Genomic DNA, 19,821 nt, shown 5'->3' with positions numbered 1-19,821 from the left:
GGGGCAGATGTATCAAGATTCCAAATTGCACATTCTAAATAGCGATTTTTTGCGAATCGCTATTTAGAATTCGCAAAATGGAATGTATGTATAAAATCGCTATTTGTCAGCGTTTCCTTAATATTCTTTATTTGCGAATTCGCATTTTGCGAATTCGCAAATTAGGACTAATTTCCAATGCATTCCTATGGGCCAGGAGGCCCATAGGTATGATTGTGAAGTAATTCTCAAATTGTGAATTCGTAATTTGCTAATCGCAATTTGAGAATTATTTCAAGGGTGCAGGGGTGTCTCAAAGACACCCTTCTGCACCCCTGAAATGTACAGGTGTGTGCATATGGCGCACATACATGCCCTATGGGCATGTGTGTGCGTCACATGCCACCTTAACAAATGACAATTTGTGCTTTTTTAAAAATAATTTGCAAATTTCCATCAACAACAAGTTGGTGGTAATTTGCGATTTCTTAACCAAAATTCGCAAATTGAAATTGCTACTTACACAGCATTTAAGGAATCGCAAAAATTGTGATTCCTTAAATGATATGGCAAAATAAGGAATCACATTTTTTTGCGATTCCTTAAATTGTGATTATTTCCGCATTCCAAAACATGCAAAAAGGCCGTTTGCGATCCGCAAAGGCCGAAATTCTGCGAATTTCGGCCTTTGCGAGTCTCAAAAGGTTTGATACATCTGGCCCTAAAGAACTGGGCCCGCCTCTGCTGTCTGGGTGTTCTACTCGGCTCAGCTAAACCGCTTTTTAAGCAAGCAACCCCACCCCCCCATTGTTGAGAAAGAATCGAGTTACATGAAAGTATTTTTAAATTCAAGCAACTAAGATGAAATAATTTTTAAGGACTCTCACATGCGTGTTACATTAAGCTGTTGTGTTGCATGGCTTGCCTGTAGGTGTGTGTGTTTTATGTCCGTTAAAACTAAATGCACGTGGTCACCTCTGACCTTTTTGTGTGCTTGCCTTGGACATTGTATGTTTCTATTCCTAGAAGATATTTCTCTGCGTGGTGTCATATGTGCTTTTTTCTGCAAAACCTACATTTGAGATTGACAAGGTTAAATCTTTATTTTGATGTACTGAGTTTTAGAAATGCAGAAACACGATGCTATTTTTTAGGCAGAACCATTGTAAAAATGCTATTTTTAATACTGTCATTAAAAAATATGAGTGTATTGTGTGGATACTTTCTTTGTTACATTAAGGAGAGGGCATGGGTGAATGTTTGTTTGAATTATTAATACATACTAATCATCAGTAAGCCAATAAAGGCTAAAAATGACAGAGACAAAACACTTTCTCTTGGCTTCACTGTATATTCCACATATCAGAGGGATGAGCTAAATGTTATCTATATAAACTAATTTCAAACAAATCCAGAGCATATTACTATTGTAATTGTCTGAACAGTTTTCCAGGTGCCCATGTCACGAATATTTTTAGAAAGACATTTTTTAACGACCATATTATCTTATTGTGTGGATTCAATGATCACATCTACAATTTCTATTTTTGTCTACTCAATTTTTACCCCAGACCGTTACAGAGACACTTTTCTGGATAGTTGATGGGACCTTTAGGTGGACTGGCATCTGTGGGGTTAATCAGTCTCAAATTCACAGACACATTGCTTGAAAAACCTTCACACAAAAAATGTGTTTTTGGTACTGCTGTATTGATTGCTTTGTTAAAGTTGTTGCCATAATATGCATACAGGACTGTGCTAACGGTTTAAAATTGAACTCATGAGAAAAAAAATCAATTTTGAATGATTAAATATACTATTACTTTTCATTAAATACATTTAAATATGTCTATGTGTGTAGATATACATATTTATAGTTCAGTTACACTTTCCGTTGCAAAGGCATTTTTTTATTTGCCTAGAACGTTAGACCACTGGATAGATTTGCTGCAAACCTCGTAATTTCCTTGGTAGTTAGCCAAGGGATGGGCATCCAATTTCCATGCAGGTCCTTGCAGGGGTAGAAATGTTAAGCGGATGTGTTGAAAAACACACAGGCACATGCATCAAGCTAGGATTTTGGGAGTCCTTAATTGCGATTTTTAAGGAATCGCAATTAAGGACTCGCAAAAGCCTATGCATGTAGGAATTGCTATAAAAATAGCGATTCTTACACATGACTTATTTGCGAGTTGGAAATTGCGATTCTCAAATAAGGAATGGCTTTCCATTCATTCCTATGGGCAATAGGTCCTTGCAAAATGCGCATGCAATTTCAAGGGTGAAAGGGTGTCAAAAGGACACCCTGTTGCACCCCTGAAATTGATCTGTGCACAAATGTTGCACACACACATTTCCGAAGGACATGTGTGTGTGTAACCTACAACTTCATGGTAATTTGCGACCCCTAGTAGTAAAATCGCTACTTCAAAGTGGTTCTTGCATTGCATTTAAGAAATCGCAAGATGCAATTCCCTAAATGCGATCGCATTTTGAGAACTCGCAGTTAATTGCAAATTTTCAAATTGTGAGGGCCTTGAACTTGATGCATCGCAAAAGCTAATTTTGCGATAGCAAATGGACGATTTTTGCGAATCGCACCGTTTGCGATCGCAAAAAGCTTTGATACATGTGCCAGAATGTGCTTTCACGTTTGCTCCCATGGAATAATGTTCTGGTGCCTGCAGTCCTCAGCAAATCTACACCAACCTGGCTCGGAAAGCATGATGTTGTTGGCTTGGTGTAAAAATACATCAGGACAGCATTTATGAATTATAATAAGTCAATTAATGAAAGGATATTGAACCATTAACAATGTATTTGAAACCAATTTACTGTTCAAGTCATACAATATTAAATATTGACACATCTTCGTACACAATCACAAAATGCGGTTTCATTTTACACCTAAGATACACTGCCCCACATATTGCCTCATATATTACTATTTATTGACTTAATTTCTTCATCCATTCCCTAAAGCCGGTTAATGTTTCTGAAAAATGTCTTTCCCGTAAGGTTTTTAAGCATTCACCTGGTGCCACCTCAACCTTGTTACCCCGTGAAACAACTTTGCACCATGAAAAGCCTCTAAATGGTTTACAATGCATTATATTTGGTTCAATATTCTTCCATGTATTGGTTTATTGCATTTCATATCTATACATATATCTAGTCACAGAAAAAAAAACAAAAGTTAAAGAAACATAATGGTTAGGTGAATTTCTCAGTGAAAATGTTAACATTTTAAACTAAAGAAAACACAGTACTTCAGCAGTTATAGTTGCAGTGCTAACTATAACCTGTGCATCCTCTATGCACTGCCTAAAACCTCACATTTAACATCACTCATGACATATCTATGACATCATTTATGACATCGAAGGTGACAACTCAATGCCCCCCTCCCTGAGCCTTGTTTGGCCCAGGGGACCCCATAATCCAGGGCCATTTCTTTTTTTAAAAGGGGGGGGGGGACGGGGCTCTCAGCCTTATGCAGTTCCCTACTGGCAGGAGCAATATTTTGATCTGTTTCACTGCCGACTTCAGTGCGAGCGGGAAATAAAATAAAAAGTCAGCTTGCCACATTTTAAAGCTCCCCCCACTGAGAGCAGACTTGGTGTTTGCTTCCGCTTGGAGGGAAATCCAAAAACTCAGTTTTTCCTGCCCGCTTTGGTGCAGACAGAGAAGCCACTGTAGAGTCTTGGGGTGGGTTGTGCAGTATATTGTTTACTACCTCACCCAATATTTCATTCAATATTTAATTACTTCATGGGGATGTGCACAGCACTTCAATGTAAACTAGATTACTAGATTATGGGTTAGTATTTCACAGCTCATGTTTAAATATAAATAATTCTGCAAGAAATTATATTCATCAATTCCTGTTTAATACATCATAGATCATCTCTTCAATAGATATAAATCAATTTACCGCTCATAATATCTTGTGCAATGGGACATAATAAAAACGATTTTGGTGCAATATAAAATACATCTGACCATTCACCCCACAGTTTTAGACTCCCTTTAAACCAATTCACCAAAAAACCCTGGGCTGATTTTGTGATTGCTATATAGCTGAGTTAATTCGATTTCTGCCATGTGTGATATTGTGTTTGTAGACCCATTTCATACAAATGAGTATGGGCAGCTCCTCTGTTAGAGTGGAGGCGCAACGCCCAACTTAAAAATCTCCCAACTATGAAAAATAAAATGGTAATTAAATACCATTTTATTTTTCACCCCCGTCCTGAGCGTCAGAATGGGGCGGGGCCACTGCGGAGTGACAGTAGTGTATTGTTCATGACCGCGGGTTAGAGGTCTAGCTAGCTGCGCACCGGAGGGTGCGCATACGCGAGCGCGTGACGTCACGCGCTCGCCTATATAATAAAGGGGGCGTGGTCGGCAGAGTTAGTCCGGACTACGCAGTAACTGAATCTGGTGTCCCGAGTCTCCTTTCTGCCGCAGCGCCGGTCCCACCACGGGCATGCGGTCCAGAGACTCCACACTGGCGATGAGGGTCTGAGGACCCATGCAGTGCCCTGGATCACTGCGTCTCGGCCGTATCCCGATGTTGTGGGAGTACACGGCAGGCTTTTGGTTCCCATGATCGGCAGGCCCGGAACTGAATCTGTTGTCCCGAGTCTCCTTTCTGCCGCAGCGCCGGTCCCACCACGTGCGTGCGGCCCAGAGACTCCACAAGTAGTATGTCACTCAGCAGGGAGAAGGGTGTGCTGGTATGGCACTGTTTTAAATGCTCACGTCTTTTGGGCTGGCCGTCTTGTGAAGGCCAGCCACACATGCGCACTTTAAACCTCTCGACCCAGCTGTCTTAAGTCAGCTGGGTTGAGAGACCATGCAGGCCTCCAAGGTGCTGTGGAGCGCCAAGTGAGGCAGCTCCTACCAATCCCGCGAGCAGCTCCAGGATTGGGAAAGGGAGTGCCAACATCCGGTTACTGTAAAGAAGAGGTCCAGTGTGAGGACGTTGTGACAGTTAAGTTTTTTTTCTGTTTTAAATATTATTTTTCCTGCATGCGCCCCAGCCCCCACCCCCTCCTGGTAGATGCCAGCCACCACTGAACGTGAGTAGGTGTGACTTACTCCAGGAAAGTCAGGAGTAGTTCAGAAGTCAATAAATTCACATTGACTCAAACAATCATTTTTGTGAATTAAGCCCCAAAGTACCGCTAGCCTGTTTTTAAACCCACAAAGGTGTTTCTCTTTATCAGTTCCTCCACCCCGGAGGATAAGTTATGTTATATTATGTTGTATTAATTTGTATAGCACACTTATCACGGGAGAGGATATCCAGTCAGAGTTAAGTTTAGCATGATATAACTTTGAAGGCTGTGTTTTCCTGCATCTTTCGAGTCACACACAAGGTTATCACCTGACTACATACAGAATATCATCTCGGTGATGTCGGTCTGGCAATGCGTGGTCCCCTCGTCGCAGGTTTTCATGTCTCCCGAACAGGACTTGCTCGTCCTGTCGTAGCACACTTGACAGTCAAGGGCGCATCCTGGAAAAAGCAAACTTTATTTATTTATTCTGTATAATAGAAAGAAGCAAATATACCATTAGTAACTGTTTATAACATCAGCAGCAGTTGTTGTGATTTTCAATATATAAAGCTTGCTAACAGCTATAATTGTCTGATACATAATTTCACTATTGAGCCATTGTTATTAGCAGTAAGTGTTATTATCAGTAGGCACGTAGGTAATCTACAGAACTGTGATTAATGAGATTGGAGTTGATGTACACAATCAATTGCAACTTGAAAATCATCAATGACACACTCTCTATCTATCTACCTATCTGTCTACCTGTCTCTCCTGCCTACCAGCCAGCCTGCCTGTCTATTTTTCTACCTATCTGTCGATATTTATGGTTCATCCACACTTTCCACTGAAAAGTAATATTTTGATCTGCATATAACATTTGAGGTAGTGAAAAGACTTGCATCAAATCTTGTAATTCCCTGATGCATTCAGCTAGGAGCTGCCATGTCCATTTTGGTGCATTTCCATGCAGTGCAAAATCAGTAAGGTGAAATGGTAAAAAAATGATGTGCTTTCGCATTTTTGGGGGGGATAGGAAATGTTGATTGTACACACAGCCCACCCACTCAACGCATCTACACCCAACTAAGTTATGATAGTACAATTTTACTCAGAAGGCATGCTTTTGTTGGTTTGGTGTAAAACTCGTGAGTAGTGTTTGTGATACAAGCAAGACGTAAGTTTAGGTGCTGGATCCAAACACCATTTTGTGAATAATTTGTGAATCCGTTATCATTCAGAACTTTCATCCAGTGAAAAGAAATGCGGCCAGCAAAGGAAGGCACCAAAACTGTCTGACGCGTAGGGATGTAAAACCTGGGAAGCCCAAGGCTGAAGCAATGGGTTAGGTAAAGGTCCTGCACCCAACCACCGACTACACAGTGGTTTAAGTTTAAGTACATCATCAAAAAGCATTGAATTACATTGAAAAAAGAATCCTAGTTAAAATCTGATTTGGGGATCCTGCCTGAGCGTGCAAAACTATTGAAATTAGCTGTTATGGTTACTCATGCTCCAGGGCTGGGTCTAGGGCAGTGCGACCACTGCAACCGCATTGGGCGCCAACTTCGGATGGGAAATTAATTCATGTTTGCAGGTATATTATGGTTCTAAAAGTACCACATACCTGGCCTCCAGCAATTTTCAGGCAACGATAAAAATGTCATACTAACTCCAGTGATGAATGATTTTCCTAGCGAGAGATTAGGTTTGTCCAGCAGAGATTTGACTCATGGTAAGGTGGTGCAGATGGTTAATATGCTTGCTACAAAGAACGTGTACCATGCAGATCACAAATCCATAAAATGTAAATAGGTCAGTGGGTCACTTTTTTGGTTTGGCATTCTTTTGTTACCTTCAATTTATAAGTTAAAATCCTGATATAAAACAGTGAGCTATTAATGGCCATCAAAGAACAGCATGCAAACTGCAATATACAGATAAGAGCATTATTACCTACTGGCGGTCGCCAGTAGGTAGTTATAGTTAGGACCTACTTTCCATAGGAAATCCACAACATTCTATTTGGAATAACTGTGGCACCAGTGGACGAATCTTCGAGAATCTCTCCAAGAAAATGGCCTGCTCGGTTCCGCTCCTACCCTGAAAGTTTAGGGATGATTCGTCAAGTGGGGCCGAAAAAAAGGGGGTCCCAAAACGAGTTTTCCCCATGCAATTTTCCTTAGGGACATTTAGCCATGGCTACAGCCCGAACGGCCAAACAGAATTTAACCAAATTTGGCAGAGAGGTAGAGTTTGGTTTGCAGATTGTGCGTTTTGTTAAATGTGTAAATTAGTTCAGTAGTTTCTGAGAAAATTACAAATAAAAGCATTGCGATATCTAGAGACAGAGTTCTACACGCAGACGGAGATCCGTTCAATTATGAGCGCCAGCTGTATGCTGATTGGCTGTCAACTGTCTGTCAACACTCGAAACCTGGAAGTGTTGGCGGCCATCTTGTGCCTTGGTAGCAGCGAGTCACAAGAAAACAGTAAAAGAAAGTTGAAAAATAGGGAAAGGGGTCAGGGTAGAAAAATGTTGACCCTCTAGGCCTGCTGAGGGGGTTGAACATGGATCTTTAGGCCCCAAAAAAATGTTTTAATTTTTTTTTGAAACCACAGGGTACGCGTATTGTACTCGTACGTGGTGGAAAAGTAAAAAAGAAAACTAGAAGTTGGTTTTATTCTTAATTAGCTCCCTGGGGGGGGGCAAATCCTGGGGGAAATCTTCCATAATGGGGGGTTGAAAGGTCCCTGAGCACCGGGGAACGCCACCCCGGAGTTTTATTTTGAAGAATGAGGGGGGTTCATGGCCCCCCCACATGCTCCGGGGACCGTCACCTTCCGGAGGCAGTAATATTTAAAATTGGGGGGTCGGTGACGGCACAGACCCACCAGCCACGGGGTCCACCATCTTTCGGGGCCTTTTTAATGTTGTGAGGGGGTCGCGCAGCCTACCTCCTGGAGCTCTTGATGGCCCTGGGATCCGACACCCCCCAGGGCCGGCTTCTGCAGTGTCCCGCGGTACCTACCCCCGGGACACTGCTGTTTCCTATGGTAGGGCGGGAGCGTCATGGCTCCCACTTTAGTACAGCAAACCACTTTCCTATTTGAAAGAGAGAGCAAGTTAATATGCTGTCTTTTTTATGTAGGAAATCATATTGCTTTTTGTAAGAGAGAGGAGCATGTAAACTGGTCTCTCTGACAAAGCAATGCTGGCTTTCGAACGACGTGGGGAGCTGGCTGGGACCATGGGAGGTATTGGGGTTCCCCACACGGTCACAAATGTTATTTTTTGAGTCCCAGGAGATGGGGTCCCTTTGTAGCTCCTTAAACATTCGTGTGGCGACGCGCTACAGTTTACCAGAGTGTGCGGCCAGTGCATTCTGGGAACGTAGGCGGGCAGGGAGTTTCCGCGAGTCTAGCAATGGGACATTAAATCCTCATGTTCTTATCTCTGAGCCCAGGTGGTTATTATGGTAATTTTCCATCTATTTGACAATAGAAATTTGCTATTAAAAAACCTTTGAAATTCACTAAAAAAAACAAATATGTGCAGGGCTGTATGGGTGAATGAGTGTGTATATGTGTGTTAGTGAGTGAATGACTCTCTCACTAGTGTCTTTATCAGTAACCACATATGTTTTAATCTAGTATATGTGAGTATTGATGTATATAAGTGAGTATATGTGAGAGTGAGAGATTGAAAGAGTTCTTGTTTAAATAAGTATGTGTTTCTATAAGTGATTGTTTAAGAGAGTAAGTATGTGTAAGTTTCCTTAGAAGTAAGGTGGTAGTGTGTGTATAGCTGTATATGCAAATAAATGGATGTTCAATAGTTTATTTGCATGTGTGATTATGTGTGTGAATAACTTTTGGATGACTCTCGGTGTGTAACAGGATGTATAGGTGTTTCACTACATATGATGAGTGAATATATGTATGAGTGAGTATATAGAACTGTTGGTGAATGAGTGGATGTGTATATAGATGGTGGTATTACTGAATTGGTTGTTGTAACTGGTATGGGTATCTCTATTTTTTTGCAAATGTTAGTTTCTATCTTTGAATATGTGTTTCAAGGGTTACTTTACACTGAAAGGAGGTCTGTCACTCTGTCACAAGGATGTCATGAGTGATGTAATATGTGATGTCATTAGCAGTGCATTGCAGGCGCGCAAGTTATAGTGAGTCCAACTAACTATAACGTGGGAATTTCAATGGTTTTATGTCAGTAAAATTTCCAGCTAACTATAACTGGTGTCAAACCTATGTTTTTTTCAGTGAATTTAATAGGTTTTTTAACTACTAATTCCTAACTATAACTGGTGTGAAACCTGTGGTTTTTTCAGTGAATTTCATAGGTTTTTTAAATGCTAATTCCTAACTATATAAAGAATGAAACCTATGTTTTTTTCAGTGAATTTCAAAGGTTTTTTTAATGCTAATTCCTAACTATATAAGACCTGAAAGCCCACCAGGAATCTCCAGTATGCGCGAGGGGACTGCATTGCAGAGAGGTGTAAGGAAGCCACGCCCCTTTTTAACCTCTCTGCAACGCAGCCCCCGTGCATGTTTGAAGAGGGGGAACTAATTCCCCTTGCATACAGGGGTCTGGGCGCCAACTAGCCCACCTGGAACCTCCAGTATGCACCAGGGGGCTGCATTGCAGAGGTGTAATGAGGCTATGCCCCTTGTTACACTTCTCTGCAATGCAGCCCGCTGCCGCGTTTGCAGAGGGGGAACTAATTTCCCTTGCATACTGCGGGTCCCTGGGGGCCAACTAGCCCACCAGGAGCCTTCCAGTATGCGCCAGGGGGCTGCATTGCAGAGAGGTGTAATGAGGACACACCCTTTTTTACACCTCTCTGCAACGCAGCCTCCATGCATGTTTGAAGAGGGGGAACTAATTCCCCTTGCATACTAGGGGTAAACTAGCCCACCTGGAACCTACAGTATGCGCCAGGGGGCTTCATTGCAGAGGTGTAATGAGGCTATGCCCCTTTTTACACCTCTCTGCAACGCAGGCCACTGGCGCGTTTGCAGAGGGGGGACTAATTCCCCTTGCATACTGGGGGTCCCTGGGTCATATCTGCCCAAACACCGATATTCCGAACAATTGAAAATGACTCTTCTTGAGAAACATTTGGATTTGGATTATCATGTCCTATACTTTGGAATTTTTGAAAGACTGACTTTGAGGACGCTATAAATTACTCAAATCTGCCCGAATTGTGTGGGTAAAATTGATACCTAGTCACTTTGAATAAGAATGTACTTACGTCTCGTCTAACATTTGGAAGAAATATCTAGTTATATGACAACAGGATACCGACATAACTTGAAGGAAATAAGAACGCCCTGAAGAAGTTCTCTTGTACAGAACAAAACGTTTCGGCTGGCTGTGGTACATAAACTTATGAAAATAAAAGCATTTGAAAATACACCAAGATTTAGCGCTTCAATAAGGACTCTAAGTGATTTGATTTGATTGGACTTATTGTGCAAGTGGTGCTGTGCCAAACTTTGGAATATTCTCCACTACTCGCTACTACTTACTCTCTCCTACTCCACTACTCTCAAATACTCACTCTCTACTACTCATTCTCTACTACTCTCCTACTCTCTACTACTCTCTCTCTACTACTCACTCCCTACTACTGACTATCTACTACTGTCTATTTTTTTATTTATTATTAATCTTATAGAGCGCAACAGCTACCCGTAAAGGTTTCCCGGCGCTGATTGACAGTGATAGCATAGTAAATCCTGAAAAAGAGTTATTGGGCAAAAAAGCCAGGTCTTTACGGCTTTGCGGAAGCGAAGATGACAGCTCTCCACTCGTAGGTCCAGGGGAAGAGAATTCCAGAGTTTGGGTCCTAGTACAGCAAAGGAACGACCACCCACTCTGGAAAGCCTGAACTTAGGCACACAGAACAGATGTTGGGAAGAAGAGCGGAGAGAGCGTGCGGGTACATAAGGTTTGACGAGTGATTGGAGATAAGTGGGGGCGGCTTCAATTTTAATCTTATGCATAAAGCATAGTGCCTTAAATTTTACCAGTTTGTCAAGATTAAGCCAATGGAGTTGCTTGATGCGTTCAGTAATTGGATCATATTTCCGGCATCCACACAGAAGCCGTGCAGCGGCGTTCTGGACTAGTTGGAGACGACGCATGACCGCCCTGGTAGCCCCCAGATAGAGCACGTTACTGTAGTCCAATCTAGAGGTCACCAGGGCCGTCACGACAGATCTCTGGATGTCGGAAGGCAGAATCCAGAAGATTTTTCTCAGTCATCTTAGAATAGTAAAGCAGGTGGCTGCGACTTTATTGGCCTGGTCTTTCATCGATAGATCCCTATCGATAAGAACCCCAAGATTTCACGATCGTTCCGATGGAATGGGTAAGTCGCCCATGGTCGACGGCCAGTGTCTCGAACTCCATAGATCAGGCTTGTTACCAAAGACAAGCACCTCCGTCTTGTCGCTGTTGAGCTTGAGAAAATTACGGCTCATCCAGCGGGAGATGTCACTAGGACCTGATTGCAAAGAAGAAGGTGAGGAAGGGTCGGCTTGGGATAGGGAAAACACAATCTGATAATCATCAGCGTAAGTAAAGAGATTAAGACCAGACTGATGTGCAACATGTGCTAGAGGAACAACATAAAGATTGAAAAGGAGAGGACTAAGGATAGAACCCTGGGGGACACCATGTGGAGAAAGATAAGTGTTGGAAGTGGAAGTGTTGGAAAAGATTTGAAAAGTCCGGTCAGTGAGAAAAGACGAGAGCCAGTGCAAGGCTTTGTCACATATGCCAAAAGAGGCAAGGCTACTGAGTAGGATACTGTGCGAGACAGTATCAAAGGCTGCACTGAGGTCAAGCAATATCAGTGCAGCCGTTTCACCTCGGTCGAGTAGTTGGCGAATATTCTCAGTTACTCCTAATAGAGTGGTTTCAGTGGAGAAGCCTTGATGAAAGCCTGACTGGGAGGGGTGAAGGAGATTGTTAGTGGTGACAAAGCGTGATAGATGTAAATGAATGTGCCTTTCCAAAATTTTCGAAAAAGCCGGCAATAGTGAAATGGGACGGAAGTTGGCAGCAACATTTGGATCTGCAGTGGGTTTCTTAAGGAGCGGGGTCACCATTGCATGCTTCCAGCTGTGGGGGACCAAGGCTGAGTCAAGAGAAGCATTTAGTAAAGTACAGATCACATTGAGTTGAGAAAACTCAAGTTTACGTAGAACCGAAATAGGTAGGGGGTCCATGGGTGAACCGGATTTAACATTGTTTAAAATTTCCAAGAGGGTGGCGGGTACGAGGTCAGGCCAAGTCTTCAATGAAGCCGAAGGAAGGCAAGAAGTAGTGGGGGATGGACAAGGACTGGCATTGGATTCCTCATGGGCTGCTATGTCTTTGTAAATTTTATCAATTTTGGACGTGAAGTACTGGGCAAGTTCATCACATTTCTTGCTGGAAAGAGGAGGGGGTATAGCAATGGTCTGTGAGCCAGCAAGATCTTTTACCACCTTAAATAAGACATTGGACTTATTAATGGCTTCTGTGATCAAGTTATTGACATAAGTGGCTCTGGTGTGAGCACAGGCCTTGTGGTAAAGTTTCAATTCTGCTTTGTACGTGAGCCCAGCAGCGATGGAGTAGTCTTTCCTTCAGGTACGCTCTAGTCTTTTGCATTGGGATTTATGTAAACGAAGGGTTTCATTGTACCAAGGGGCAGGAGAATTATGGACATTATTTTTCTTATTTGTGAAAGGGAGGCAAGTATTTATAGCCTCGAAGAGCCAGGAATTCACCAAGTTGGCAGCTGCATTCATGTTGTCTAGGTTGAGTGGGTATTTAGGCATGAGATCACACAAGTTTTTATTAAAAGCTGCAATGTCCAAATTTTTCCAGACTCTCTTCTTGAAATTCATAGAAGGATTGGATATGGTCTGTGTTTTATTATTTGTTGCAGTAAATTTAACAAGATAATGATCAGACCAGGAAACAGGCAAGGCAGGAAAGCATGTTATTTGTGAAGAGTTAGAAAAAATAGGATCTAAAAGATGCCCACCCTTGTGGGTAGGACCCTTGTTGTGTAAAATTAAGTTCATAGCGGCAAGATCAGTAATGCAGTTTCCTGCTGAATTATCATTAGGGTTGTCCAAGTGTAAATTTAGGTCACCAATGATAAAGAAATTGCTGGAAGAAATGAGCACCGATGCAATATAATCCAAGAATTGGTATACCAAGAATTTACAGTGCCCGGGGGACAGTACATTAGGAGCCCTGTAAGAGTATTATTGGGATTTAAAGTAAGCTTGAAGTGCAGTGCATCGCATCCGCTCAAGGTGATAGGGTCCGAGTGACACTGATATTTTTTATTAAAAATAATCGCCACACCACCCCCCGTCCTTCTAGGACGGTCATTTCGGACAATGGCATAATCAGTAGGCAACGCTTCGGCGATGTCAGGGCCGGAGCTATCGTGAAGCCAGGATTCTGTGATGAATAGCGCATCCGGCGCTTCATCAATAAGCAAGTCAAAGATGTTGCGTTTATGTTTGGGCAAAGAACGACAATTGTGACTGATAAATGCGAATCCAGGAGGAGAAGGAGTAGTAGTTATTTGTTGTTGACTGTTGCATGAAAGAGGAGTATTTAACAGAAATGGGCAGTCAGGGCAGTGCTGTGGAAAACAGTCGAGCATGTCAAGAGAATGCATTGCATGCGTACTGAGAGGTCTTAAATCAAGTAATTGTTTGCTAGTATGGGCGAAGTACCATAGGAGAAGGACCAGGGGTTCTGGCCCCGGGGCCCGGTTGGGCGCGGACGGGCGCAGACGGGCACGCCTTTGGTGCGCCTTCGGCGCGCCATCGGCGCGCCCGCTGCGCGGACGGGAAATGACACACATTTATACAGGAGGAGGGTGGGAGGGTCTGAAAGCCTAGACCGTGATCCCTGCACCTCCCTAAGATGGCGGCTGACCCCCGGCTCGAGCCGCGACAGCGTTAAATCGGCTGTGCGGTCCGAGGTGGGTAGCGGAAACAATGTGAAGATGTGAAAAATAGCAAAGTTAAAATCAGGGGATTAAAATACACAGATTAACACAACAATATGGAGACGTCAAAATTTCCCGGTTTTCCGCCTCAGGAAAACACGCTGGTATCAATCACCGAGCAGTGTTAGGATGCAGTTTAAATACCCGGGAGGGCGGGAGGGTCTGAAAGCCTAGACCGCGATCCCTGCACCTCCCTAAGATAGCGGCTGACCCCCGGCTCGAGCCGCGACAACGTTAAATCGGCTGTGCGGTCCGAGGTGGGAAGCGGAAACAATGTGAAGATGTGCAAAATAGCAAAGTTAAAATCAGGGGATTAAAATACACAGATTAACACAACAATATGGAGACGTCAAAATTTCCCGGCTTTCCGCCTCAGGAAAACACGCTGGAATCAATCCACTCTACTACTCACTCTCAACTACTCTCTCTCTACTACTCACTCTTTACTACTCACTCTCTGCTACTCTCTACTACTCACTCTTTACTACTCTCTACTGCTCTCTACTACTCACTCTACTACTTACTCTCTACTACTCTCTACTACTCACTCTACTATTCACTCTACTACTCTCTACTACTCACTCTCTGCTACTCTCTCTACTGCTCTCTACTACTCTCTACTACTCACTTTCTACTCTCTATTACTCACTCTCTACTCTATACCTCTCTACCTCTCTCTACTTCTCTCTCTACTAGTCTCTACCTCTCTACAGCTACCTCTCTACCTCTACCTCTCTACCTCTCTACCTCTGCCTCTCTACCTCTCTCTACACGCACACATATACAATTATATATACGCATATATATGCATTTATATATATGTATGTGTATGTGTATATATATATATATATACATACATATATAAACATATATAATCTGTATATCTATATAAATACAAATATAAATGCATGCATACATACACATATATGCATTCAGATGCATGTTATTTACATGAAAGTTTAAAAAACACTAATAAAAGCAAAGCTAAAAAGCCACCTCATTACAAACAGAATGGCTTTGACTTAAACGAGGGCGAGATCTATTGCATTTTCAATGCTTGTTTACTTTGGTTCCATCAAGAAGGCATTCAGATGTGTCACACATTTGCCATAAATTCTGAATGTTAGCACTCTAGTTGCTCATTAGATCTCTGTAGTAAAGCTACTGCTCACCAGGGAAGTCTGCTGCTGGTATTCAAAGTGCATGTTTCAGTCTGCATGTCAGAATGTTTTTAATGAAATAGAAGAGGATTTGAGAAGTCACTCAAAATGATCCCTAATTTTTCTTTCTGAAGCACTAATCATACTTTCTATGGCAAAATGAGCCCCCTCATTTTGTTCCTTTTTAAATTAAATGTTTTCAGACTTACCACTTCATTCCAATCAAGATGGCTTCTGGTGTGCCATACTTTTGTCATAAGTAAGACTGTTAGCGCTCTAGTTGTTCTTTAGAAAACTCTGGGACATTCTGTCATTGGGCTATACTTGGGCTACATCTGGGTGATATTTGGGCTACATTTAGGCTCTTTTGTCTCTGGTGGCCATCTTGGGAGACTGTATGTTAGAATTTTTTAATGAAATTGAAGAGGATTTTAGAAGTCACTCAAAATGTGCCCTAATTTTTCTTACTGCAGCACGAATCATACTTTCTATGGCAAAATATACCCCCTCATTTTGTTCCTTTTTAAATTAAATGTTTTAAGAGTTACCACTTTATTCCAATCAAGATGGCTTCAGGTGTGCCATACCTTTGTAATAAGTAGGACTGTTGATGCTCTAGTTGTTCTTTAGAACACTCTGGGACATTCTGTCATTGGGCTATAATTGGGCTACATCTGGGTGATATTTGGGCTACATTTGGGCTCTTTTGTCTCTGGTGGCCATCTTGGGAGACTGCATGTCAGAATTTTTTATTGAAATAGAAGAGGGTTTGAGAAGTCACTCAAAATGTGCCCTATTTTTGTTTCTGCAGCACTAATAATACTTTCTATGGCATAATATACCCCCTCATGTTGTTCCTTTTTAAATTAAATGTTTTAAGACTTACCACTTTATTCCCATCACACTGGCTTCAGGTGTGCTACACCTTTGTAATAAGTAGGACTGTTAGCGCTCTAGTTGTTCTTTAGAACACTCTAGGAGGCTGCAGTAGAACACAAAGGAATCAACTGACAGTCTCTGTCCTTGTTTAATGTACATGCTTCACTGAGAATGTCAGACTTCAATCTCACATGGCTGAGAAAGATAATGCAAATTTACAGAAAATATGCTTTCAGTTTAGCTTATAGATCCCCTTCCAAACCATTGTGGGAAAATCATGAGATATTAGTTTTCTTTCAAACATGATTCATGATATCACAGCAGAAGTTTTTTCACATGGTAAAATCACCTTAGAACACACCACAGTTCCTAAAATGAGTATGGTATCATCAACAAATGATTTATAATGTAACTAAAGTCCTAAAACCCTCTATTAACTACAAAGCTTTTTAATGAGGTGCTATCATGTATATTGGTCCCAAGATGGCTGCCAACGCTTCTTGGATGAAGTGCTGACAGCCAATCAGATCAGATGTGTGGTTAGGCTCCGCCCAGATATATATATTTTTTTTAACCTAAATTACTCAAAATCCACTGGAGCACATATCTTGAGACATAGCAAAGGCACATCGGGCTACCAGTCCCTACAATTTTGGCAAGTTTTGTGAAAATCCATTCAGCCATTCGGGCTAAAAGTGAGCCAACCGCTTTTTTTTACAGGCAGATTCCTCAACCGGCGCCAAAGTTATTCCCAATAGAATGTTGCGGATTTCCTATAGAAAACAATCCTAACTTTAACTACCTACTGGCGACCCCCAGTAGGTAATATATATACATATATATCTATATATATATATATATATATCTCCAAAACCACCAGTTGCCCTGCTGTGGGAACTCGCCAATTAGTGGGGCATAAATGACTCAACACCATGCTGGCTCCGTCCAAAGCTTTAATTAAGCATCTTCCTAACATGTTTCAAGGCCTCCTAGCCTCTTTGTCAGAGGATTCAATGCAGAACAACGGCGAAAGCTGCAGCTACGGTACTTAAGCGCATGCGCCCCACTAATTGGCGAGTTCCCACAGCAGGGCAACTGGTGGTTTTGGAGAATATTGCGGCAGCCTGGCCGCAGGGAACTTACCACCATGGAAGATTTTCATGGGGCCAATGACGTAGGAAGGAAGTTTTCACATCGGAGAAAAGGAGCAGTGGGACTTTCAAAGTATTTGCCTGTTTCTCCGCCCAGAGGCCCACTGGGGTTTTTAATTCATTTTTTAAGCAATGTGGAACAACGGTGCCCACGGAGGTAACACTGCGCTGTTTATCATAATGAAACTACCTGTACCAGCATGCCATGAGAGACACACACTTGTGAAACAATGTATAGTGTGTGTGATGTGAAGTGCTCTGACACCGTACACTGGTATGAGTGTCTCAATAAAACAAATTAAATGCATTTGAGAGAGAGTGGTTATGGGGACTTGAAGGGTGGTAGTGAGGGAATCCATGGTGGAGGCAATCATTGGGGGGCATCAGCAAACATTGTACTGTGCGCCACCAGCATTAAAGCTAGCCATGCAATGCACACCATAACTTGCACTGCTCGCCAGGATCAAAACACCAATTTGCAAACAGTACAGAAACAAAGAAAAGAGCTATCAAGGCAAAAACATGATGGGTGGCGCCAATTATGGTGAGTGTTGTGTGCCCTAGCCATAATATAGAGTTGCCCATTCTCTAAATAATAAATAGATAATAATTTACCAATAATTGTTTAAAGTATGTGCCATGCTGTGTCCCCAAAATGAATTGAGTCCATTTATGACTTGAAAATCTTTACTGAATTATTTAAAAGCCTTCATCTTAATATAAACCTTTAAGACTGTAAAATGTAAGAACATATTTTGTGGAGACATGGACTCCAAGCACTGGTTACCACATTCTCAACACACTTGGTGCCAGATGTATCAACATGAAGAACTGCGATTTCCAAATTGCAATCCATACTGAATCGCTACTTGAAAATTGCAATTATTAAGTACTCATTTTATTTTTGAAATAGCGATTCCAAGTGGGACGCAAATCAAACTACTTTATAAATATTAATGAGGTAGGCCACAATTTGTGACCCACTAGGAATCGCAGCCATCACAGGGTTAGTAGCTTTCAGGAGTTAGTAGACCATCATGTTTGCAATTGCTTTTTAATAAAGCAATCTTTTTTTTCAAATGCATTTTTTTTCTTTAAAGGGAAACAGAATGTTTTTACTTTTTTTTTCTTAAGAGTTTGAGTATTTTGTTTAACATTCTCACAGGGGAACTGTTCCCTTGGCGACCCCTTCATATTTCAAATAGATTACCACCAATTTTGAATTGGTGGTACAGTATTAATGTTTTGCAATTGGAATTAAGTCACCATGCACCAATACATGCAATTCCTATTCGGTATTTGGAAAAGACACCTCTTCTATATACAGAATTAGTATATGGTAGCCAACACAATTATGATTTGTGTTACCAATTTGCAATTTGATATCTCTGCATACCAATAAGCTTTTTTGCAGTTGCAGACGACCCAATTTTGGAAATTGGCGGATTTGGGACCTCAAAAAAACCTTTGTATATTTGGCCTATGGTTTACTATTATTATGTGGGCCTGTATCAAGATGGGTTAGTTTATCTTTGTGCCTCCAGTCCTAGCTTATTTCTCCGGCATGACTTGATAGTGGGTTTAGGTGCAAATTCACATTTTTTATCCCAAATACTCTGTTTTCAGCACTATGTTTTTATAATAGATGTTTTCACAGTGTACAATTTACATGCTACACTCTTCACAATAAACATTAGGCACAAATCACAACTATAGGCAGCATATGCCTTGTAAGCAACAATCCTTATATTTTGAAATGTACATTTAAATGCATTTTCACTGGCAGTGATATATTCAATTTTAACTAGACAATCATGAATGGCAAAAAGTTAATACATTTTTTGATAAATGTCAATGATCCACAAATAGTCTGACTCCTTCAAGTCCTTATGGGCATAATTACGATAGCGGTCGAACGTGTATTGGTAAGTTGGCTGACCAAGTACATGTCAGTGGTTACACCTGCCCAATTACAATGCTACTGCCATGAACACGGCTGGAAAACTGCTCTTATGCATTGTGGCGTGTACTGCGGGCCTAGGAAAGGGCTACAGCACAAGCCACAATGAAAAAGTGCAGTTTCCAAACAACCATGCAACGTGTGCCAGGAACCATGTGGTGTCTGGCACACAGTGCATGGATATTTGGGAGGGCACCACATGCGCCCCCTGAGCCCATGCCAAAGGCCCACAGGGATTGGGGGCCCTGCTTTGGACCCCTAAAGTCTAATTCTGTCTGCCTTTACATTGCAGTGGGACCACCATGTAGAGCCATTGTAATCCCTACCGCAGTGCCTCTGCAGGTACTGCCCCTAATGTAGAGACTACGGTCAGACTGATGCTTCAACTGGCTCATTGAGCCTATCAGGGGTGTTGGTTTGAACTTCTGTCCACTGAGGTTTGAACTACCGGCAGTCGTACAGCTATGCCGGCTGTCGGTACACCTGCCACTAATGGCCGTGGGTGGTGGGCTGACCGACATTGTAATAAGGCCCTATGTGTGTGAGTAGAAGCCTCACACTAACAAT

General features: G+C 42.0%; 1 protein-coding gene across 2 annotated transcripts in view; it reads right to left on the bottom strand.

The window, feature by feature from the left end:
* LOC147700979 (phospholipase A2 inhibitor and Ly6/PLAUR domain-containing protein-like) overlaps window positions 1-19,821 on the bottom strand; it is a 221,521-nt gene that overhangs the window by 93,649 nt on the left and 108,051 nt on the right. For both annotated transcript variants that reach the window (XM_086928557.1, XM_086928556.1), the window contains exon 2: window positions 5,384-5,503. In XM_086928557.1, the coding sequence (XP_086784683.1) occupies window positions 5,384-5,503 (120 nt within the window). The remainder of the gene's footprint in view (window positions 1-5,383; window positions 5,504-19,821) is intronic.

This window comes from Lissotriton vulgaris, chromosome 7, assembly GCF_964263255.1.
Source record: "Lissotriton vulgaris chromosome 7, aLisVul1.2, whole genome shotgun sequence".
In the NCBI taxonomy this organism is placed as follows: Eukaryota; Metazoa; Chordata; class Amphibia; order Caudata; family Salamandridae; genus Lissotriton; species Lissotriton vulgaris.
Note: the sequence above shows the minus strand (reverse complement) of the source record. Positions and strands in the feature narration are given on the sequence as shown.